This window comes from Silurus meridionalis, chromosome 15 (genome assembly GCF_014805685.1).
Source record: "Silurus meridionalis isolate SWU-2019-XX chromosome 15, ASM1480568v1, whole genome shotgun sequence".
Taxonomy (NCBI): domain Eukaryota; kingdom Metazoa; phylum Chordata; class Actinopteri; order Siluriformes; family Siluridae; genus Silurus; species Silurus meridionalis.
In genome coordinates this window covers 23283416-23308415 of record NC_060898.1, presented here as the reverse complement: position 1 = coordinate 23308415, position 25000 = coordinate 23283416, and the positions used below count along the sequence as shown (strand labels likewise).

The 25000-nt window shown below is 39.8% G+C and overlaps 1 protein-coding gene across 5 annotated transcripts in view; it reads right to left on the bottom strand.

The window, feature by feature from the left end:
* The window catches only part of LOC124397754 (actin-binding LIM protein 3-like), a 59796-nt gene that overhangs the window by 8816 nt on the left and 25980 nt on the right, over positions 1-25000 (bottom strand). For 2 of the 5 annotated variants that reach the window (XM_046867502.1, XM_046867504.1), the window contains exons 3-12: positions 23606-23789; positions 20197-20312; positions 18373-18499; positions 17717-17810; positions 14702-14789; positions 13551-13609; positions 12323-12394; positions 10066-10095; positions 8618-8747; positions 6763-6861 (exon numbers count right to left, since the gene is read on the bottom strand). In XM_046867502.1, coding sequence (XP_046723458.1) covers positions 6763-6861; positions 8618-8747; positions 10066-10095; positions 12323-12394; positions 13551-13609; positions 14702-14789; positions 17717-17810; positions 18373-18499; positions 20197-20312; positions 23606-23789 — 999 coding nt within the window. Of the gene's footprint in view, positions 1-3750; positions 3802-6762; positions 6862-8617; positions 8748-10065; positions 10096-12322; positions 12395-13550; positions 13610-14701; positions 14790-17716; positions 17811-18372; positions 18500-20196; positions 20313-23605; positions 23790-25000 lie in introns of all 5 variants that reach the window. The other 3 variants (XM_046867501.1, XM_046867505.1, XM_046867506.1) reach the window with 3 other exon arrangements.

Sequence of the window (25000 nt, the reverse complement as noted above, 5' to 3'; positions counted from 1 at the left end):
ATCCTGAAACTGAGTTACAGTACAGTGTTCAGGGTCATACAGAGGTTCTCCAAGACGAGTTCCACTTGGAACAGACCTCACAAGGGTCCATCAAAGAAAGTCAAGTCCTTGTGGTCTGATGAGATTAAGATAAACTTGTTTGGTTTAGATGGTGTCCAGCATACAGTACAGACCAAAAGTTTGGACACACCTTCTCATTCAAAGAGTTTTCTTTATTTTCATGACTATGAAAATTGTAGAGTCACACTGAAGGCATCAAGGGCTATTTGACCAAGAAGGAGAGTGATGGGGTGCTGCGCCAGATGACCTGGCCTCCACAGTCACCGGACCTGAACCCAATCGAGATGGTTTAGGGGTGAGCTGGACCGCAGAGTGAAGGCAAAAGGGCCAACAAGTGCCAAGCATCTCTCGGGGAACTCCTTCAAGACTGTTGGAAGACCATTTCAGGTGACTACCTCTTGAAGCTCATCAAGAGAATGCCAAGAGTGTGCAAAGCAGTAATCAAAGCAAAAGGTGGCTACTTTGAAGAACCTAGAATATGACATTTTTCAGTTGTTTCACACTTTTTTGTTATGTATATAATTCCATATATAATTCCACATGTGTTAATTCATAGTTTTGATGCCTTCAGTGTGAATCTACAATTTTCATAGTCATGAAAATAAAGAAAACTCTTTAAATGAGAAGGTGTGTCCAAACTTTTGGTCTGTACTGTATGTGGTGACGCTCTGGTGAGTCTTTTTTTTGTGTCTTGTTTACAGTCAAGAATGGTGGTGGTAGCATCATGGTCTGGGGCTGCATGAGTGCTGCTGGTACTGAGGAGCTGAGGTTGTTTAAGGGAAACATGGATTTCAACATGTACTGTGACATTCTGAAGCAGAACATGATGCTCTTCCATTTAAAACCAGGCAGAATGGCAGTTTTCCAACAAAATAACAACTCCAAACAAACCGCTAAGATGACAACTGCCTTGCTGAGGAAGGTGAAGGTGATGAGTGACCAAGTTTGTCTCCAGACCTGAACCCTATTGAGCACCTGTGAGTCCTCAAGCAGAAGGTGGAGAAGCTCCATTATGTGTGTAACATCCAGCAGCTCCGTGATGTCATTATGGATGAGTGGAAGAGGATCCCAGCAACAACCTGTGCAGCTCTGGTGAGTTTATTACCCAGGAGGATTAATGCAGTGCTGGATAACGATGGTGCTCACACAAAATATTCTCACTTTGGGCACAGTTTTGACATGTTCACTGAGGGTGTACTTACTTTTGTTGGCACTTAATTAAGCAATAATTGCTGTATGTGGTTATTTTGAGAGGACAGTAAATATGTATATATTTATATGCAACAATCTTGGTAATGTAACAGTCTGAAGGTTTTCTTTGACCGAACAAATCTTTAAATGTTCAGATGTTCCACTGAAGTATGGAATGGGAGCCATGTTGGTTCACTTTCACATCCCTACTCCAAAACAACCCCAAACCCTTAAGTTTCCACCTCCATGTGTGTGACTGTGGGGTTGAGGGAGTCTGATCACATCTTCTCTCCTGTTCTCCATCTTTCTTCTGTTGTCCCATTTGGACTCCACAGAACCGTCTTCAGCTCATTCACTGTCCAACTCTTTTCGTTTTTGTCATTTATTGAGTTTGTTGCATGAAACAAAGCAACATTCGTGTGTCTCAAACACCATAAAAGACTTTTCACAGGCTCTTTATATGTTTGTATATACAGTATATTAGTTATATTCACTGAAACTATTTCAGCTTGATGTTGCACAGTTTACCTGCAATTTACACCTCAAACGTTTTCTGTCATAATTCTTTTCATATCCTTTTAATCATATTCAATCGTTTTTTTTATCACATATATTTTAAAATGTTAATTTTATTTATTGATTTATTTTACAATGCTGGTCAGTTCTTTTTGTACATCAGTAAGTGTGTGTGTGAGAATCAATGCAATTTATCCTTTAAATGTTCATTAATCTCTAACGACAGAACAGCGTTAATGAAGGGAATGATAGAGGAAGGATGATTACAGTACTCACAGGAATCATGTTTCATCCAGGAAAAGAACAGCAGGAGAAGGAATAAAGGAAAGAAACAGGATCAGAGGAAAGAAGCGTAATTTACGGTGTATAGACGAATTTACGATATATTCAAATCATTTTTATTTGTATAGCGCTTTTAACAATGAACATTGTCTCAAAGCAGCTTTACACAGATAATGTGGTGATTAAAATGAAATATGTTCTTTGTAAGTAAGTTTGTCCCTGATGAGCAACTGTGGCAAGGAAAAACTCCCAGAGATGGCATAAGGAAGAAACTTTGACAGGAACCAGACACAAAAGGGAACCCATCCTCATCTGGGTTGCACCGAATGTCCATTTGAAGCAGATATACGATGTTGCGGGGTACAGTGATGATGATCAGAAGCGAACTGTATTCCTGAGTCAGTGTAGCAGACTGTGGACATTAACTACAGTCCAATCCATCCTCAAAGCTCACGTTCTTACTCCGGAATATATACATTTATATATACGATTTACACGTTCAATACGTATTTTATAGACCAGAGCTAATGATAATCCAGGATGAGGTGAGCATTAAAATGGTGTAATGTTTCACACCTAGCTGTGTATTATCACCTCGTCCATGAAGCTCAGTGAGAAAAATGAAAACTCATCCATGGACCTCAGTGAGATCATTAGGAAACGTGTACAATCGCTGCCTCACTCTGGATTGAACTGTCACTGGATGTTACTATGGTTACAAGTGTTTATAAACAGAACATTAATTTAGATTTAACTGACAAACACAAACTAACTGTGTGTTCAACGTTCTGAACCTCCAGCCAATCACAATCCACTATTCACACCTGAACCTCCAGCCAATCACAATCCATTATTCACACCTGAACCTCCAGCCAATCACAATCCACTATTCACACCTGAACCTCCAGCCAATCATAATCCACTATTCACACCTGAACCTCCAGCCAATCACAATCCACTATTCACACCTAAACCTCCAGCCAATCACAATCCACTATTCACACCTGAACTTCCAACCAATCACAATCCACTATTCACACCTGAACCTCCAGCCAATCACAATCCACTATTCACACCTGAACCTCCAGCCAATCATAATCCACTATTCACACCTGAACCTCCAGCCAATCACAATCCACTATTCACACCTGAACTTCCAACCAATCACAATCCACTATTCACACCTGAACCTCCAGCCAATCACAATCCACTATTCACACCTGAACCTCCAGCCAATCATAATCCACTATTCACACCTGAACCTCCAGCCAATCACAATCCACTATTCACACCTGAACTTCCAACCAATCACAATCCACTATTCACACCTGAACCTCCAGCCAATCACAATCCACTATTCACACCTGAACCTCCAGCCAATCATAATCCACTATTCACACCTGAACCTCCAGCCAATCAGAATCCACTATTCACACCTGAACCTCCAGCCAATCACAATCCACTATTCACACCTGAACTTCCAGCCAATCACAATCCACTATTCACACCTGAACCTCCTGCCAATCACAATCCACTATTCACACCTGAACCTCCAGCCAATCACAATCCACTATTCACATTATTCACATGGTGTAAGTGGAAATATAAAACTATATGATCTATGATTCTTTATAAACTGACATTAATAAACTAGCGCTGGAGACATGGTAACGTTTTGTTATCTAAAAACTGCACAAATACCAGGTCTCTTATAGATGGGTGGCTTCCTGTAGATGTTGGCCTCCACGCTCGCTGAAGAGAAGCAGAGAGAAACAGAACAGTAAGGAAGAAAAGGTCATTATGGGAACGATGTGGCAGGAGATTGTGGTGGAAAAGAAATGGAAAAAAGGACACAAAAGAACGACAGACTGCTCGTATCTCCACTCATCTGACCTAAAGTTCTCAAAAACAGAGTCACTCTCAGAAAATGGTGACGAATGCTTCATTTGATATATCTGTCTTTCGATTTAATGGACGAATCGCTTCTCCTGTAAGACAGTTGGATTTTTTTTGTTGCCATAGAAATTATAATAATAATAAAAAAAATACAATAAATTAAAAAATGCCACAGGCTGAACATAAGTAGCTTGTATTCTGAAAGCACATACAGCTTCCAGGGTCAAAGTTCAGGAGAATGTGCAGCCATTTTGACCAGAACCATGCCAGAATTCCCTCTACACCCTGGAAATGTATAAATGAATCATAAATTACTTATGGAAAAGTTATTGTCAATAATGAGGTGTAATTTTTTTATTTGAACTTCACTACATTTCAAATATTTGACTTTTTACTCGACTCCATTTAGTGAAATCAGTCATTTCTTTTTATTAATGAGGATAAAAACGTAACTGGTGAAACACGCAGCGAGTCACCAATCAGGATCGAGTTCACGCTCTGTTTTACACGTGTTCTGATAATCTGCTCGGTGCATCTACTGATCACCAACCAGTGGCGGCTACTGGTCTGTCAGAGAGGGGAAGCTCATTTTCGGCCTACATCATAAAATTGTCTATTTATTTAAAAGTAAATTCTGCCCTACGTTCCTTTTCAAGAAAATGGTCTGTGACCCTGTCGTACCAACTAGGAGTCTTTTCAAATGACTTGACCAGTGTCCTCTCAATGGCCAGCAGAGCTAGGCTGCTTAAACGGCCTTGGCCCATTGTGTTTCGGGTGTAAGACTTGAGTCGCTTTAAACAGGAGAAGCTCCTTTCTACACCTGCAGAATAACGTTGTATGAATGAATGAATGAATGAAGGAATGAATGAATGAATGAACGATCTAAAAAAAAAAATATTAAACTCTGTAAAACTGAAACAAGGAATGTGGTGTATAATTGTGTGAAATGTATGATGAAAATCAAGCAATTTCGCCAAGCAAATATCAAAGAAATAGGTTGCAGCAGTTTTTATTTATTTTTATTTCGACTGAACTTGAGAAATCCGCGATGGGACTGAGTGCGAATAGCTTCAGTGATTCCTTATAGTACAGAATCGCTGTCAGTCAAAAGGAGATGCAGTCTTCGACAGACCCTCCAATCATCACGCAGAAGCTCGGAGTCCGGGCCAGCCCACTCCCATTCACCCCAGAGACGCTGAGCGTCCGTGGGCGGGACATAATCGCAGCGTTTATCCAATGACCGTCTAGTTTCGAAGCGCTGAAAAAAACCGTTCAAAGCAGCCCCATTGAAGTCAATGGACGCTGGGCTTCAATAGGGAAATGCACTGTGACGCTGCGGGAATGTATGAGAAGGAAATCGAGTCAGCCGACCTGCTATATGTAACTGATTCTGAACGAACTCGTCTTTGAGATGAACGTTTTCTAACGCATTTTTAGTCAATAAAATGTTAATACAATAGTACATATTTGACCATTAATTTTGTGACATTATAAGGGAAGCTTCCCTTGCAGTCTTAAAGAAATCGCCTCTGTCACCAACATACAGTTCAGCATCAGTTCAACATCAAGCAGAACATTTAGAGAGGAATAAATGATGAAGAAACTCCAGACTCGAACTCACCGCCACACACGTGACCTCATTTACACGATTTTACTGAAGTAGATGAAAAGAAGGTTTTGTGTTTATGATAATTATAATAGAAATCAATCAGTGTTTGAGTCATTAATATCATTCTATTAATAGATCAGTGTGCTGAGAGTCACATTCGAGTCTTTACACAGAAACTGAGGTGATTAAGTGAAGAGTCTTGTGATAAAAACAATAACAGGAACATTAGAGTTATAATAAATCACTACTTTGGATAATTAAGTACATTCGAAGGCAAATTCTTTGTACTTTTACTCGAGTGAAAGTTTAAAGAGACACTTTTACTGGAGTCACATTTCACCTACTGGATCTACTCTAACATGGTTTGTGTACTTTGTCCACCACTGGTCATAATGGAAGATTTGTCCCCGGTGTAAAAGTGTGTGTTTATGACACTAATGATGATGAATAACTCCAATGATTTAAAGTAATGACAGAAAATTTAAGATTGAAAAAAGGAAAAGAGGGTCAGGAAGTCTTTGAAAAAGGTGCTGAAGATATGAAAACACACACACACACACACACACACACACACACACACGATGGTAAACTAGATGTTCTATATTTGTGGTGTTAAAGATTTGAGTTACCAGTTTTGTGGTTTACTTTGATAAAAAGGAGAGAATTCACACATACACAATACGGCCAAAAGTATTGGGACATCCGACTGTTCCAGCCATATGCGGTTCTTCCCCTGTTACCACAAAGTAGGTGACACGCAATATTCTCTTCACTTCAACTGGGAGAACACAAACCTGTTCCAGCAGGACAATGCCCCTGTGCACAAAGCCAGCTCTATGAAGATCTGCTTTCCATGGGCTGGACTGGAAGATCTCCTGCTATAGAGCTCCATCCCTATTAAACACCTTTGGGATGAATGTGAACGCCAACTGAACCCCAGGCCTCCTCACCTTCTCACCTACATCACTACCTGACTTTACTAACACACATCCTTGTTTGAATGAATCTCCACAAACATCTTCCCAGAAGATTGGAGCTCATTATAACAGCAAATGGGGAGTAGATGTTTAAAAAAGGATGTCCCAATCTTATAGACAGGGGTCCACAAACTTTTGGCCATATAGTAATTCTATATAATTGAGGATAAAAGAGTTTTAAGAAGACTTGAGGTTGAGAGGATGGCTAAAGAAGAAGACACAGCAGCTTACCTGGGACATGGAAATGCTTGGGTGTTTGGAACAAGGTGGACATATTGGACATGGCGTCGAGATGGCTGTAAGAGGGAGAACTCCTGCCGCTACCACCGCCTGCAGTCAGCCCGAGACCAATCAGAAAGCAGCACATGGACATTTCCATTCCCACCCCACCCGTGATGGATATGGATATCAAGCCAGTTTTTAATGTTATTTCTCACAAGTTTTCAGCGAAAGTAATTGGTTTACAAGTAGTGCATCTATTTAGAGTCACTGTGAACTGAGAAGAACCATAAATCATTATGAAGATTGTGAACAGATTGTATACCATAGAACTCTTTTAAAGGGAAGATGGCGAGCCAACCACACTCATCGATCAGTACAGATAATATCACTGTGTGATTAGAGTTCACTGGATCCTTCAATGCATCCTTCTGATCTTTTCTTTCTCTTTTTTCACCAGTTAACTTTTACATTCTGTACTTGGGGATTCAGACACTTTGATTTATTTTTGTTGAGAAGAAGATGGAACTAAATGGAAATAAGTCCCACTACATGGATCAATTTTATTTTGATATCTAAAGAAACAGAGTGAACTGAGTGAAAAGACCCAAACACATACCCTGAAACACTGAAACACATACTATTGTTCTTAACGCAATCATTGTGCTGAATATTTTGTTTCGTTTAAAAACATTTTATGATTCTACAAATCTGTGAGTGTTTATCAGTAACTTCTACATGTGCAATGCACCATAAGCATTAGCACTAAGTGATGAATATCTGATCCTAAAGTGCACTAACCCGTAGGAAGCGGGTCAGACTGACATCAGACAATTCATTATTTTATTTAAATTCATTTTTATCTGTTTACTTCTGGTTAATTCGTGCGTATCTGAACATAATAAACCTTCAGTCATTCAAACTGAAATCTGAATTAGCAAAACAAGGGCATGAGCAATTTGTACTTCCTGTATAGTTTTAATACCCGATACCACCTGAAACGAACTCATGTAAACGGGACCGGAAATAAGATTCGAATGATCTGAACGTTTTTCTGAAAAAATTGGATGCAAAAAGGAATCCGATGAATTTTATACATTTACAACAATACAAAATCTAATTTTGTAAAATATATTATTTATCTTTAATAAGAGAATTAAAAAAAAAACACCTTTTTGTACTTTGAAAACATTTTGTTTTCATAGAATATTTAATTTATTTTTCATTTACATTTCATTTTATATTAATTTATTTATATTTGTAATCGGAAGCCGTCTCCGGCAAAATAAATTCCTTTGGAATTAATAAAGTCTTTTCTAATAATTTGATATTTCTATACTTTGTTTCTGTCTTGAAATATAATACAGGAGAAGGATTTATGAGGGTTGTACTCGGATACACACACAAAAAAAAAAAAAAAAAAAAAAAAGACATTTAATGACGATAAAAAACATTAATGAGTGACTTTTACCTCAGGAAATGGTTCAGAGACAAAAAAAAATGTATTCTAGTAATAAAATGTCACATTGTAAATGTATAAATGTATAAAATATGGCTGTTTTATTGCTTTCTATCGATATATTAGGGGTATAAATGCAGTTAATTTTGTGTTTTTTTTACATTTGGATGCAAACAGATTAGGAAAATTGTAATTTTAATTTAAATTTTGATAAAGAATTGAAAAAAATGTATAGATTTCATTGATAGATTTCATACCCATGAATGATGCAGTCGAATGTTTTCAGACAATTTTAGCAACTGTAAACAATATAGTAAACAATATAGTTATAGCCATTAGCTTTGAGGAAAATACACTCCATAAGATAGCTTGTGTGTGTGAATGAAAGGACTATGGTTGGGAACTGACCGTAGCGGTAGTAGAGCTGAGGAGAACGTGGAACAGCAGGAGATGTTCCCTGACGGCTGTAAGTTGGTGAGTCGATGTATCCTGGGCTGGAGGAACGTCGATTCCTGAGGTCCAAATTGTCGTAAAAATCCTGTCCGAAATGAAGGAGGGGATCATTTTATTACAAACATTGTGTATATACACAAAATAAGCACAAAAGTATTGGTACATCCGACTTAGCTATGTGTGATTCTTCACCAAATTGTTAACGCAAACTTGGAGACACACAATTGCTGTATGTGGACATCTCTGGATAGCCTTCCGGTGGAATTAAACTTTTCCTTTACTTTAACATGGAGGCCTGAACCTGTTCCAGCATGACAATGCCCCTGTGCACAAAGCCAGCTCCATGAAGATCTGCTTTTCATGGGTTTGAAAAAAAGTGGAAGATCTTCTGCTATAGAGCTTCAACCCTATTGAACACCTTTGGGATAAATGTGAACGCTGACTGCACCCCAGACCTCCTCACCTTCTCACCTACATCACTACCTGACTTTACTAACACCCTTATGGATGAATGAATTTCCACGAATCTCCACAAAACATCTTCCTAGATGAGTGGAGCCTATTATAAGAGCAAATGGGGACTAGATGTGGAATGAGATGTGAAACCACATAGCAATCGATTGCAACAAAAATTGACTGGCAGGACGAATCCTTTCTGGAGTAAAACTGCCCTAAAACTGAATGAATGAATTAATAGAAATAGTTTTGAAGACGTGGAACTCGTGTTTGTGGCGTCTGGAGATCATGAAAGAAATCCCGGTGCTGCACCAACAAAATTAGGTGTGCTGTCAAGGTGGGAGGGGCATGCTGGGTTTCCTCCTGTCAATCACAGTGACACTAGCCAATCATGTACAACTATGAATTTATAGTTTGTGTAAGAAGGCAAATAGCTCGTTTCTCAGTTTGGTTTTAAACACCTTGGAGGAAACGTGTTTTCTCCTTCGCTTGTGCATGTCCTAAGAGAAAGAGGAGCTGAGATCATTACAATGTCGTCTATTTTAACTACACAATATCTGAAGGTATAAGGAAGAGATGTTTTAGGTTTATTCTGCACTTTCCTGGTTCCCAGGTGAAAATGCAGATCTCCTGAGAGTCTATGGTGGAATGAACTTCTCATGGTGGTCTTTTCAGGGCTTTGAGACTGTTGGTACTGATGGTACTGTTTATTCTTGACACCTAATGTACATGAAGAAGTGTCTCTTCAAGGTGCTCTGGACAGCGGCATATATTCTAAATGCTGCAGATGTAAATGTATTTTTTCCCTAGATATTATAAACGGTTAACGCCACAAGCCCAACCGGACCACGGTGGAACCTTCAGCAGCTTTACATCCCGCACACTGTAACATCAGAAACATCTTAGACATTTTTTTTATTTTTTAGAACAAAAGAGCTTTTAAGTACCTGAGAGTACACCGAGAGACTTCCCAGAGACTGCGGTGAGGGCAGGAGAGGGAAAGAAGGGAAGAAAATGAACAGAAGTCAAGCAAGCAAGCACAAATTCATTTCACACTCCATTACTCCATCTGCTCTCCAGGTCCATGCCAGAAGATGGGATGTGGACTAAGAGTGGAGAGAAAGAGAAAACTGGTAGAGTGGAAACTAGTGAAATGTCACCGATCATTCATACGAAGGCTGTTGATGCAGTTTGTACAGCTTTGATAAGGACATTTTGAGTATGCGCAAGTTCAGCACCTTTAGGTCCAAGACTGTAGAATTATTTTTTTGTTTGGAATAAACTGACCATGCGAACGGACGACAACTCCTTAAATCCATGCACCGTCACCAATTATCATGATATAAACCATGCAGCTGAAACCATCCATCTCTCTTACATAAGCAACAGCAGGAGCCAAAAATAATTCCATTATCATCATCATCATCATCATCATCATTATCATCTCAGCTGTTTCAGATGCACTACTAAGAACAATCAGGGAGTCCATTAGCACCAAGTCTAACGTCTTAGTACCTCCCTGCAGTGGGAATGTTCTAGCCTGCCATCAGAGAAGTATCTGTGATAGGCCGCGTAAGGAAAGAGGCCGGCTCTCGGCTCGCCGTGTACAGCACTAAGCTTCTGTAACGACGACAGAGCCCTGTAACTGAGGACCTCGTTCTCCATTTGGGCCTGAAGAACACACAAAGGGGGGACATGAAACATGTGAAACACACACACACACACACTACACACACACACACACACACACACACACACACACACACACACACACACACACACACACACACACACACACACACACACACATCCAGATGTAGATTGAAACTGGCATTGTAGCAGGCTTCTTACTGCACATTCCACACTATGCTGTTTTCTTTATGGCTTCATTGGGACTTTTATTCTGAAATTATTGTTGATTATCACTGCTATTTAATGGCTTTTCAGCCATTTTGTTTAGTTAGTAAGCAGGAAGTGGCAAGAGCACATGGCTCGTTAGATGGTGTATCTACTTTTCTTTTCACACTGTTTTCAAACTATTTGTAAGTGAATAAAAGTTAATATTTTTCGGTATCTCCCAAACTTTGGGGTACATCACCCACAAAAACGTGATCAGATAAGTTAAGTGCTAAATTTGATGGGGTGTCACTGAATCACGTGCTGTTTCATGGCCCAGACTTAAATAACACCCTTTTGGGTGTCCTGTGATTTAGGAGAAAGCCTATAGGAGTCTCGGCAGATGTGCAACAAGAACGAGATTACCTCAGCTTTCTCTGGTATAAAGACGAAAACGACATGGAAAAAAGTGTGATAGACTACAGAATGAGAGTTCATGTTTTTGGTAACAGTGCATCTCCTGCTGTAGACATTTACTGCATAAGGAAAGCAGCTCTGGAAGGTGAGGAAGAACATGATGCTGAAAGATGGTGTATGTAAATGACTGTCTTGCTTCTGTAACTACTCCAGAAGAGGCGATAAATATTCTGACAAGAACCAGAGAGATGCTTGCTGAATATAACCTGGTATTACACGAGGTTACATCCAACAGCAAACTAGTGATGAAAGCTTTTCCTGTAGAAGATCGTGCAAATATCGTAAAAGACCTTGATCTCAGTTTAGACTCCCTCTCTGTCCTACGCATTTCGGGACTGACTTGGAATTTGGAAACTGATCGTTTCACATATCAAGACTCATGAGGCGAAGGCCTACACTAGAAGGTTGGGTTTTCACTGGGTTTCATGACACCCATAACGATGCATGGTAAAGTGATCATGCGGGAGCTTTTACTTAAACAACATTATTGGGATTATGCCACTCCCACCCGAAAAACAAAATGAATGGAACAAATTAAACGAGTCTTTAAATGTCATTGAGGATATTGAGATTCTAAGATGCTACATTTTAGCTTCACTAAGCTCGAAAAAGAAAAGAGCTTTGCATCTTTTCAGATGCCTCAAAAACACCATTAGGAGGCGTGGCCTATTTGCGAGCTATTGACATTTAAGGTCATTTTCATGCTGGATTTGTTATGGGAAAATCCAAGCTGGCACCGAGACCTGCACATACAGTTCCACGGTTAGAACTGTGCGCAGATGTTTTGGCTGTGGAATTGTACGATCTGCTCAAAGACGAAATTTGTCAAATTCTATACTGACAGCAAATCCATGCATTTAAAAATGTGTGTGTGTTTGAAGTTCGACTTACACAAATGACCCGGCTGGGAGATCCTATACTGGAGCCGGGAGGAGAGATGGAGGCCTCTGAGGTGCGTCTGAGCTACAACAACAAAACAAACACACAAAATTGATGGCAGCTTGGTGGTGCTGGGATTTGAACTCAATAAATCCAATGTCTTAACCACTGAGCTACCACCTCCAGTCATCATGTTCTTCAGCTCCTCTGAGTAGACAGGAGGCGTGAGATCTGATGATGAAGTCTGGGGTTTCATTTTTTCCTTCCTACTGATTCTGTTCATTATGAATGTTGTTCCGGAAACAGTGCCACATTTGCTGTGCTTTAATTTCACTCTGTTTAATGCAGATTCATTTAGACTTCCTGTCAATGAGTTCAGATCGGTTTGTATGTGGAGGAAGTTGGAGAGGATTTTGAGCCTCAGTTTGGAGTCATTAAAACCTCATGTTTGGCATGGTGTTTGTGCTGGAAGACAGGTGGCGCTGGTGAGCAGAAGCACTTCTGTATTTGTTGAGAGTTTTGAGAATTCTATATTCTTTTAGGAATGTTTGAAGATCAGAATCAGTGAATATAGAGATTTATTGACAAGCATGTTTGCACTGACAAGGAATTTTTGTTTTGGTGACAGAAGCTCTTAATTGCACTTTTTTTTTATAAAGGATAAATAAAATTAAATAAAAAAGTGAAATTGCACATTTTAATTAAAAAAATAAAAATAAAAAGTATTATTACACAGAAAAATACAATAAATAAAAAGTGGTATTGCACATATACATTTTATTTTTAAGGCACACTGGGGAAATAACGATTTAAAATGTAATTAATTAATTAAATTATTTATTTATTATTAATTTAAAAAAGGTTCCTTCTAAAGATCAGACTAAGCAGAGACCGAACACAATGATGTTTTTTTTATTCTTTTTTAATTTTTAAGTCTTAACCTTGACTTGTCCTTGGCTGGTCCTGGTCCCACCAAATACGTGTGTGTACATCATGAAATCATCTTCAAACCAGTGTAGAAGCCGATTCAAATCTGTACCCATAATGGTGTCCTAATGGTCCCTAATAGAGTCCAGTAGACTCCAACATGTCTACTGTACTTTTAATGCTCCTCAGAAATAAGTATGACTAGTAAAAGGCAACAAATGACCAGCAGAGACCCACACACCATTACCTTTCTATTAAAACCAATATGATTCCCATTATAACCATTAAACCCAGTATGAGTTCTGTCTCTCACCCTGAGCTTTCTCTCTGTTCTTGCCACCTGCTTACACATCAGATGCCACACCTCTGAACCTGCAACACAAAACAACATGAGCGCTTTATTCATCCATATTTCCAGTAGAAGGTTGTGAACTTTAGATCTTCTGAACAAAGGAAAGAAGTGGTTCAGGGTCAAAATATCATGATGGGCAGCTCATCACAGAAACCCGAGGGGTACAGACCCATCAGATAAATGCACTTGTGTGTGTGTGTGTGTGTGTGTGTGTGTGTGTGTGTGTGTGTGCGTGGGGACTCATAAAAAAGCTCAGAAGTTAAAGATCTTGTGTTTTAATAAAAAAAAAAGTTCTTATGCAGTTATGTTTTAATAAATACATTTAATAAGTGTGTGTTTGTGTTGATAAACATCAGGAACTCGGATGTGCTGAGTGTGTGTAACAGATTCTCACTGGATCTGCATGACAACCGCACTAACACACACACACACACACAAACACACACACACACACACACACATATATACACAAAGAAAAAAACAAAAAACCCCCAGAAGTTCTTTTTCTGTTTGTGTCTGGAGAAAGTTAAAGCTCTACCTCTGCCATGTTAATCTGTATTCTACATGACTCTCAGGACACGCCTCGGTCTCTGTAGTGTTGTGACGTTTCATATTCACATAGCAGCAGCAGCGAAAACGTGCTCGAGAAACAGTTTTGTGGCGAGAAATCGATCTACAGATCAAATATTGGTTACAAATAATTGGTCACTTTCTAAATAATAAGAATAAATCGCATCTACTGATAATTATATAGAAATTGTTTTTTTCAGATGCAAATATGTTCAATGCAATGTGATGCAAATGAAAACTTACTTTTGATGTGTATATGTACTGTATATATATATATATATATATATATATATTATAAATGACAATATGATATGACACTTTACTTGCACAGAAAAGTTTTCGAGTTAAAATAGTGCAGAATAACTCGGGTCACTAGTGAGCTCAGAAACAAACTGAAATATCTACATTATTTCTTATTTAACAGTAAAACACTTGTTTATAATTGAAGAGTATTTTAGAGTAGAGTATTTGTAGGCGGAGGACCTGCAGTAGAGTTTTAGTTCCTGGTGGATAAAAAGAAAGCTTCTGTGGAGGCTACACACCTGCCAGGTACATCTCTTCTCCTTCACTGAACGTCATGTGACAGCGTGCACAGTGAGCACAAGTCGGGTGATAATGTTTCCCACCGGCCTGAGAAAAGACAGAGAGAGAGAGAGAGAGAGAGAGAGAGAGAGAGAGAGAGAGAGAGAGAAAAGTTGTTTAAACGGGAATTTTAGCTCAAAGAGACTATTTAATTATTATGTTGTTTTATTTTCTTAAAACATTATTATATTTATATATTGTTTATGTTTTAAAACACACTAAATGCAATAGTTTACATCATAAAGTACCTTGAAGCGCATTGAAACATGTACACACCAGGTTCAGGTGTGAATAGTGGATTGTGATTGGCTGAAAGTTCAGGTGTGAATAGTGGACTGTGATTGGCTGGAGGTTCAGGTGTGAATAGTGGATTGTGATTGGCTGAAAGTTCAGGTGTGAATAGTGAATTGTGATTGGCTGGAGGTTCAGGTGTGAATAGTGGATTGTGATTGGCTGGAGGTTCAGGTGAATAGTGGATTGTGATTGGCTGAAAGTTCAGGTGTGAATAGTGGACTGTGATTGGCTGGAAGTTCAGGTGTGAATAGTGGATTGTGATTGGCTGGAGGTTCAGGTGAATAGTGGATTGTGATTGGGTGGAGGTTTAGGTGTGAATAGTGGATTGTGATTGGCTGAAAGTTCAGGTGTGAATAGTGGATTGTGATTGGCTGGAGGTTCAGGTGTGAATAGTGGATTGTGATTGGCTGGAGGTTCAGGTGTAAATAGTGGATTGTGATTGGCTGGAGGTTCAGGTGTGAATAGTGGATTGTGATTGGCTGGAAGTTCAGATGTGAATAGTGGATTGTGATTGGCTGGAAGTTCAGGTGTGAATAGTGGATTATGATTGGCTGGAGGTTCAGGTGTGAATAGTGGATTGTGATTGGCTGGAGGTTCAGGTGTAAATAGTGGATTGTGATTGGCTGGAGGTTCAGGTGTGAATAGTGGATTGTGATTGGCTGGAAGTTCAGATGTGAATAGTGGATTGTGATTGGCTGGAGGTTCAGGTGTAAATAGTGGATTGTGATTGGCTGGAAGATCAGATGAATAGTGGATTGTGATTGGCTGGAGGTTCAGGTGTAAATAGTGGATTGTGATTGGCTGGAGGTTCAGGTGTGAATAGTGGATTGTGATTGGCTGGAAGATCAGATGTGAATAGTGGATTGTGATTGGTTGGAAGTTCAGATGTGTAGTTCCAGTTCCAGTTCCATCCAGACTGAGACAGCGATTGTACACGTTTCCTAATGACCTCACTGATCTCCATGCAGGAGTTTTGTGTGTGGTGGAACTTCTATGGTGAACACGGGGATTTTCTTAAAAGGTTTGAGGCACAAAATGAATTTGACAAGAAGAAAACATTCAAATAAGAAACAGAATGAAAACAGTACTAGGAGTTCACTCCAACAGCTTCCTTACTCATTGTGAAGTTAATATTTACAACTTGCTGTAGCACACATCCTGCCCTGGATTATTACCTACATCTACTTTATTACTTTGCCTTTATATTCTACTCTTCTTTCCTCAGCCTGTCCTGGGTAAGTTATCTGATTAACAGTAAAACCAAATCTGGGTTCTAGAGGAAGTTCTCCAAAAAACACCAGATGACCAGGAAGACGAAAACAACATGAAGGACCTGCATGAATGAGGTGAAGTGCTGATAGAGTTTTTCAGTCGGAGAGTAATTATACTGTAGAAAAGAGTTTTTTTCACCCCTTGAAATGTTGTGCTGAGCTGCAGCTGGATCTTTCAGAAAAAAATACTTCTCAAATCTTTTTTTTTAGTCGGCATGAAGACAAAAAGAGAACAGAAAGGAAGAGATGGAGAGACGAAGAGGCAGATGGCATCTGGAGAGATATAATCTATCATGAGTCATGAAGATTTTAGGAGTAACATCTCTGATGTAGCTGGTTGACAATCTCTCTCTTTCTCTCTCTCTCTCTCTCTCTCTCTCTTTCACACACACACACACACACACACACACACACACACACACACACACACACACTTGGTGGCTGTCATAAGCTCCTCATGTTAAGTAATCATGGCACTGCATTAAGGGGAACCTCTATTTATAGCCCTCTGTCTGTATGCACTCGGAACACATTCGCCACACAGGCCACCTTCAGCTCATTGATTCTGCAAAAAAACGTGAAGCATCTGATGCCACACCGATCGCTCACGTAGCCAACACGCAGCTCAGTTGAAGATGCTGAGATTTGATGAGGATGTACAGGATTAAAAACAAGTTTATTAGAGGAACATTTTGGAGACAAGGTGAGAGAGGTGAGATTGAGATGTTTCAGTCATGTGCAGAGGAAGGACATGGGGTATATCAGTAGAAGAATGCTAAAGATGGAGGCACCAAACAAGATGAAGGCCAAGGAGGAGGTTTATGGATGTGGTGAGGGAAGGCATGCAGGTTTGAAAGAGGCAGATGTAGAAGTTGACAGAGTTAGAGTATAGCGTAGAGATTTAACTGAGATACCGAAGCAGTCTGACAGAATAATGGAGAAGGAAGAGAGTGTGTGTATATGAGTGTAAGTGTGTATGAGTGAGTGTGTGTGTGTGTGTGTGTGTGTGTGTGTGTGAGAGGAGGTGGGAAGGAGTGGGTCGGGATTTGTATGGTAGAAGAAAGTGCAGAGACGCCCAAATATCTAAAAATACACAATACAGAAAATTGCATAAGCAGCCCACATGCCAACAAACACACACACACACACACACACACACACACACACACACACACACACACACACACACACACACACACACACTGCTTGTTTTCCCCCAAAAGCACTGTGAGGCCTTTAAACACCTGCACAATTGGTAATTGATGTGTAATCGATGTATAATTGGTGTGTAGGTCAGTACAGGGCACAATGTTTACCCCAAATATTTTTTAAATGATTAAAAATGTTTTTTTTTCTAAGCACTCAAGAACAAGACAAAAGCCAGTGAAGAGAACTGAGTGAAATCTGCACCTCCAGCACTTTTCCGCTGACGTATCCGTGGCACGTCTCGCACCTGATGCCGAACTGCCTGTGGTAATCTGCCTCGCAGTACGGAATACCGTTTCTGAAACACACACACAAACACACACACACACACACGAAAAATAATGTTACCAGCTGTGTGGTCAGGAGGTCACTTTAATCTCATTCTTTTACACATGGCCGACATTTTCACCATCATCTGTTGTTTATTTATTGGAAAAAAACCCAAAAAACTATGAATTGAAACGTGTAACTTTGAAGGAAGATGCACATTTTTCCTTCTACACTAATTTGCTGCTATGCGCTGAACACTTTACACCCAGGACTGTATTATTATTATTATTATTATTATTATTATTATTATTATTATTATAAACTATGCAATACTTCCCCAATCCTAATAATACCTGTTTACTAACTGCTATTGTTTTGCATTCAAGTTTCAATTTATATTTCACCGCATTTCTATTTTGTTTATTCTTCTTGTTTTTTCTCATATTTCTTTATTACTGCTGTTTTTAAAAGCTACCAAACTCATTTTGTTGTATCACTGCAATGACAGTAGTCATAAGTCTCTTTATCTTTGCTTCGTTTCAGATCGAAGTGTCTGAGTGGAAGGTTGGTGATGAAACAGAAGTGCATACTTGCTGATGTACTCTCCGGTCAGGACTGTGCCACAGGTTTGACACTTAAAGCAACTGATGTGCCACTGTTTCTCCAGCGCGAGTAGAGACTGACCGTGGGTTATCTCTCCCTTACAGCCTGCACAGTCTGAGAAAGAGAGAGAGATAGAGAGAGAAACTTTTATATATACAGTACAGACCAAAAGTTTGGACACACCTTCTCATTCAAAGAGTTTTCTTTATTTTCATGACTATGAAAATTGTAGAGTCACACTGAAGGCATCAAGGGCTATTTGAGCAAGAAGGAGAGTGATGGGGTGCTGCGCCAGATGACCTGGCCTCCACAGTCACCGGACCTGAACCCAATCGAGATGGTTTAGGGGTGAGCTGGACCGCAGAGTGAAGGCAAAAGGCCCAACAAGTGCCAAGCATCTCTCAGGGAACTCCTTCAAGACTGTTGGAAGACCATTTCAGGTGACTACCTCTTGAAGCTCATCAAGAGAATGCCAAGAGTGTGCAAAGCAGTAATCAAAGCAAAAGGTGGCTACTTTGAAGAACCTAGAATATGACATTTTTCAGTTGTTTCACACTTTTTTGTTATGTATATAATTCCATATATAATTCCACATGTGTTCATTCATAGTTTTGATGCCTTCAGTGTGAATCTACAATTTTCATAGTCATGAAAATAAAGAAAACTCTTTGAATGAGAAGGTGTGTCCAAACTTTTGGTCTGTACTGTATATCCAGGCATTACTCTGGCATTACTGATAAACACTTATAAACACCGAACTCACATCAACTCTCGTTAAAATAAAAAAATAAAAAAATAAAAAATATTATTATTTTGAGTTCTTTGAGGAAATGCGTCTAGTAAAATCTCCACTGAAAATGCAGGTCAAACTGTGTGTGGTGTATGTGTAAGGAGAGAGAGAGAGAGAGAGAGAGAGAGAGAGAGAGAGAGAGAGAGAGAATAACAGTAAGAAAGAAACAGATAACAAGAGACACTTAAACCAAATTCTTTCCCCAAAATAATTCAAATCATCCCTGATTTTAACTCCCTCTCAGCCCCTGGGAAACTGCCCCACCTACTGGGGAGCACAGAAACAGCTGCACACTCGCAGCTCACTACATACACACCTGCCCGGTGAGTGATAGTGTGTGTGACCATGCCATCTAATGTATGCATGTATGCACACACACACACACACACACACACACACACACACACACACACACTACTGTGCTGTGCTCTGCGTGATAAATAAATCAGGAGACGTGTTTACAGTGATGGAATGTTCATGAACCACAAAGTGATGACTATAGACCACAGGCAGCTGTGTGTGTGTGTGTGTGTGTGTGTGTGTGTGTGTGTTTAAAAGGATACATGGCAGTGTTCCCCTGACCACTTTCCCCCAATCATCATCATCACCATCACCATCATCATCATCATCATCATCATCATCATGATGTGGTTGGTGATGATAATGATGATGATGGTGTTTGTGTGTGTGTGTGTGTGTGTGTGTGTGTGTGTGTGTGTGTGTGTGTGTGTGTGCAGTGTGTGTGTGCAGTGTGTGTGTGTGTGTGTGTGTGTGTGTGTGTATGCAGTGTGTGTGTGTGTGTGTGTGTGTGTGTGTGTGTGTGTGTGTGCAGTGTATAGTCTTTAATTGTTTATTCACTCGAGTGCCAATAGTTTCGATCCATGTTGTTTTTTTATTTCTTTAAAATAAAACTCCCTGATCAAAAATAATGGCGCCCCTCTCCAATCTAAAGTGCAGTTTAACCCACAGAATTAGAAACGCTTAACAGATCAATAAAACGTTTTGTCGAGCTCGGACTTACGACTCGGCCCGTGGATCTTGACGGGCTCGTTGCTGCTGACGAGTGTGTGTGAGCACTGCTGACACACACACTTCTTCCCGCAGAAGGTCACCCTGTCTCCGATGGGGAACGGCTTCCTGTGAGACAGAGACGGACGAGGTTAAGGTTCTCACTGAAGATGTTCTACCTCCGAGTATTGAGTTATGAGATCAGACATGTTTATTACACTGATAGATAAACACACTGATGGAAGGGCAGAACCAAGTGTGCGATGATGGAACGGTGGAATCTGCTTAATCTAACACCCTGACGGAGCAGAGCAAAGCCAAGAACATCAGTCAGTGTGTCCCTGATCGCCTCATATATCTTATTTCTCTCTGGAATGATTGACTCTGATCTTCCAGAAGGTCTTGAGTAATTTCATCTTGTAGTGTGGTGGAATTCTCAAAATCGTAGCTTCATCAAAAAATAACGCTAAAAAACGGTTTTATTTGTATTCATGTGCTTTTGTTTATATGGTGAAGTAAATGTTTATTTATTTTTTTAACAGTTATATATAAAGTAGTCTCCAGTTTCGTTGGAAAAGTTTATAGTTGATTTGTTTCTACTTTGTGTTTTTTAGGAAACATGAGAAGATTTATTTGTCTGATTAACCTTCTGAGTTAAGGAACATCTTTGCCCAAACTCTGGTTGTTAACTGTCTCAGTGTTTGGTTTTATAAATAGAGTCTCGTTTTAGACGGAAAAGTGATTAAATGATTAAAAAGGATTGAATGACCTTTCCAGCGTTTGACCACATGGGTAACTCGAGGCTTTTGCGGATGAGATAAACGGGACGGGGTTAATTACTTTACAGCGACATTGGGGAGATCAGGGAGATTATTTCTTGCTGAATTTGGATTATACATTCTTTATTTCTGAGTTTTAGGTCACAGTTCCTCATCCTCACACATTCGTTTTAAAAAGATGTCAAAGTGAAACGACCCACAGAAAGATTGGTATGTGCTTTTTAAACATCCCACTTCACATTTAGTCCTTTATAATGAGCTCCACTCCTCTGGGAAGATGTTCCTCTAGATTTTGTGGAGATTCATTCAGCTACAAAAGTGTGAGTAAAGTCAGGTAGTGATGTAGGTGAGAAGGTGAGGAGGCCTGAGGTGCTGTCAGTGTTCACATTCATCCCAATAGGGTTGAAGCTCTATAGCAGGAGATCTTCCACTCCAACCCATGGACTGCAGATCTCCATGAAGCTGGCTTTGTGCAATTGTTTGGCTCCAATTTTGTGGGAACAGTTTGGTGAAGAAATAAATAATAAATGAAAGGGTTAATTGTTAGATGTTGCATTCGAAATTATTTTCTACAAAAAACCCCACTCGAAGACCAGATGAGTTGTTTAGTTTCTACAAATCTGTACATCTGGAGATGTGTTTCAGCTCAGCACGGTTGCACAGAGTGATTATAGCAGCTCTCCTCTCTTCTCCACAGTCCTTCTCTCACCCACAAAATGTTTGAGAGTTTTTTTGTAAAAATCTCAAAACATCAGCAATTTTTGAAATCCAGCCAATGACAATGTCTGGAAATAATGACATCATGCTTGTAGTTCGCAGTTGTGATTTTTCTTCCATCATACTCTTTATGTAAGATTCCTCTTGATGGTATCTATTACCAGGCCATGATCTGTAAAAGGTTATAAATAAAACATGGCACCAGAAAAATCTGTTCATGTCAACAAGAACTACAGAACTGTTCAAGAACCGGATTTCCTTCCAGCTCTGCTTTTTAAGTATCTATGCCACCGTCCCTGCTGGGAGCTCCAGGCCACGACAGCAGTGCTCGCGTCTGGTCCAGAAGGATAATGAAGGAAACACACACACACACACACACACACACACACACACACACACACACACTCATTTTTATATGTAACATGACGCATCGTATTGAACATATTTGCATAGATTTTTTTCTATATAATTAACAGTAGATGTTCTTCACTTTTATTATTTTGAAAGTGACCAATAATTTGTAACTGATATTTGATCTGTAGATCGATTTCTCGTCGCTAAACTGTTTCTCGAGCTGCTACGTGATTATCACGAGGCGTGTCCTGAGAGTCACATAGAATACAGATTAACATGGCAGAGGTAGAGCTGTAACTTCCTCCAGACACAACAGGAGAAGAACGTCTGGGTTTATTATTAAAAAAATGATTTACGCCGTACAAAGGCGCGTTTGTGAAAAGCTCACACGTTAGAAGTCACAAGGCTCTGATGTAAATTGATGATCTGAACTATTTGTAAAATAGTGAATTGCACATCCTATTTTTTTCCATTGAATCACATTGTGCTGAATCAAATGGAAATCGGATCACACTGCATCCTAATAGGGGGAATCGCATCACATCAGTATCTGCTTCATATGTATATTTAATCAGCCTCAGTTATGGACCTGCTCCGAATCTTTTCCCGCCAGTCCTGAGATCCGGAACGTCGTGGAGCTGCGTGAACTTTCCTGACATTGGGATTCAGCCTGCAGCTGAGGACTGTCCTAGATTGTTTAGGTGTAGTGATAAAATACGACACGGTTTCCTCTCACGTAGCCTTTTAAAGGAGAGCGCAATCCCAAGCCGTGCCTGAGAAAAACTTCTCCAGGTTGTGAACAGCATGAAAAAATCATGACAAGAAGAAGTTATAAATATTATTTTTCTCGCTGGATTTATCGATGACGGATATGATGTATTTGATGGACTTCAGAAAGGTGAACAAATGCAGGGTGGAACCAGAAATCTGAAGATGAAAACAATGTTAATCGTCCATCATGTTGTGGCTTTCACTCTGCCCTGATCTCCAACCATTAGATCAGCAGCAGAAGCAGAATATCAACTAATAGAATATCTTTAAAAATTAATATTCATCCATCAGTTAGACATCCATGCCTTTTGGTTCTTCAAACACCTAAATAACACAATCATCATCCACCTGTGCATACGTGGATCTGAAACACCTTATTGCTGAGAAACATCAGACCAGGATGATCAGTTACTCATATAATCATTCTTTATATTCATGGTGAGCAGAAAACATCTCAGAACACACAATGTTTATGTGGGTAAACACACAATGTTTATGTGGGTAAACAACCAGCTACAAGCAGAAGACCAAATCAGGTTCTTCTGCTGCCAGCCAGGGTTCTGAAGTTCTCCTATCTCATTCTAGACTGAACAGCTAACGGTTTCCTGACCAGCTGTAAGTTTCTGAGATGCAGAGAAACACCACTTTTGATGTGAACATTATCTGAAGCTCTTGACCCATATCTGCTCCTGAAACGTGATTGGTTGATCAAATAACTGCCTAAAAGTGGAAGGCAAGTGTATATTTGGTTCTGTGAGATGTTTTGTACATGATGGACAGAAGCCTTGAAGCTTCACGTACCTGCAGATAGTGCAAACGAAGCACTTTGGGTGGTAGGCTCGGCTCAGAGCGGAGACCACCTCCCCGCTGATAAACTCCCCGCAGCTGTCACACTTAGTGCCGTAAAGCCGCTGGTAGTCCGCGGTGCAGATGTACTCACCAGCCTGCTGGAAGAATCCGGAACAGGCCAAGTCACAGCCGCACACTGCCGAAAAACACATCACATCACAGCAGATCAGATTAGCGTTCGTTTATCCACTTTTCAAGCAAAAAAACTAACAAAAAACAAACAAAAACAATGTGTTTACAAGCAGTTAGAAGGAAAAGACTCAATTAACAAAAAATTAACTTAGGTGTGAATAGTGGATTGTGATTGGCTGGAGGTTCAGGTGTGAATACTGGATTGTGATTGGCTGGAGGTTCAGGTGTGAATAGTGGATTGTGATTGGCTGGAGGTTCAGGTGTGAATAGTGGATTGTGATTGGCTGGAAGTTCAGGTGTGAATAGTGGATTGTGATTGGCTGGAGGTTCAGGTGTGAATACTGAATTGTGTTTGGCTGGAGGTTCAGGTGTGAATAGTGGATTGTGATTGGCTGGAAGTTCAGGTGTGAATAGTGGATTGTGATTGGCTGGAGGTTCAGGTGTGAATACTGAATTGTGTTTGGCTGGAGGTTCAGGTGTGAATAGTGGTTTGTGATTGGCTGGAAGTTCAGGTGTGAGTTCAGATTGTTGAACACACAAGTTAGTTTGTGTTTGTCAGTTGAATCTAAATGAATGTTCTGTTCATAAATACCTGTAACCATAGTAACATCCAGTTTCAGTTCAATTCAGAGTAAGACGCCGATTGTACACGTTTCCTAATGATCTCACTGATCTCCATGCAGGAGTTTTGCGTGTGGTGGATAAATACGGTAATTTTTGATGATAAAAATGTAAGCCTGTTTAAATAAATTCTTAGATAATTAATTATTTCCCTAAAAACTGTGTGGAGACAATCATCATACAGTTTCTATGTTTTTCTTTAATCGTCATTCCCTGAGTCGTCTCTACGTTCACACTGACGAGTTGCTGCATGCAAACTCCCTCAAGGCACGCTGTGTGTGTGTGTGTGTGTGTGTGTGTGTGTGTGTGTGTGTGTGTGTGTGAGAGAGAGAGAGAGTAAGGTGGCAAAATATTCATTTTGGAAGTGTGTGTATGATGGTTATAGGCACAACAATTAGCTACAGCAATGAATAGAGGTCTTGAGTGTGTGTGTGTGTGTGTGTGTGTGTGTGTGTGTGGAGGTCAAGCTGCTCTTGTTCCCAGCTTTCCTAAAGACTGAACAGTAGATTACAGCATTACTGTGTAACTGACACCCTGCATTTACAGTATTCAGATATTTGTACAGTAATAAAAGTCTAAAGGTACTAAATTTCC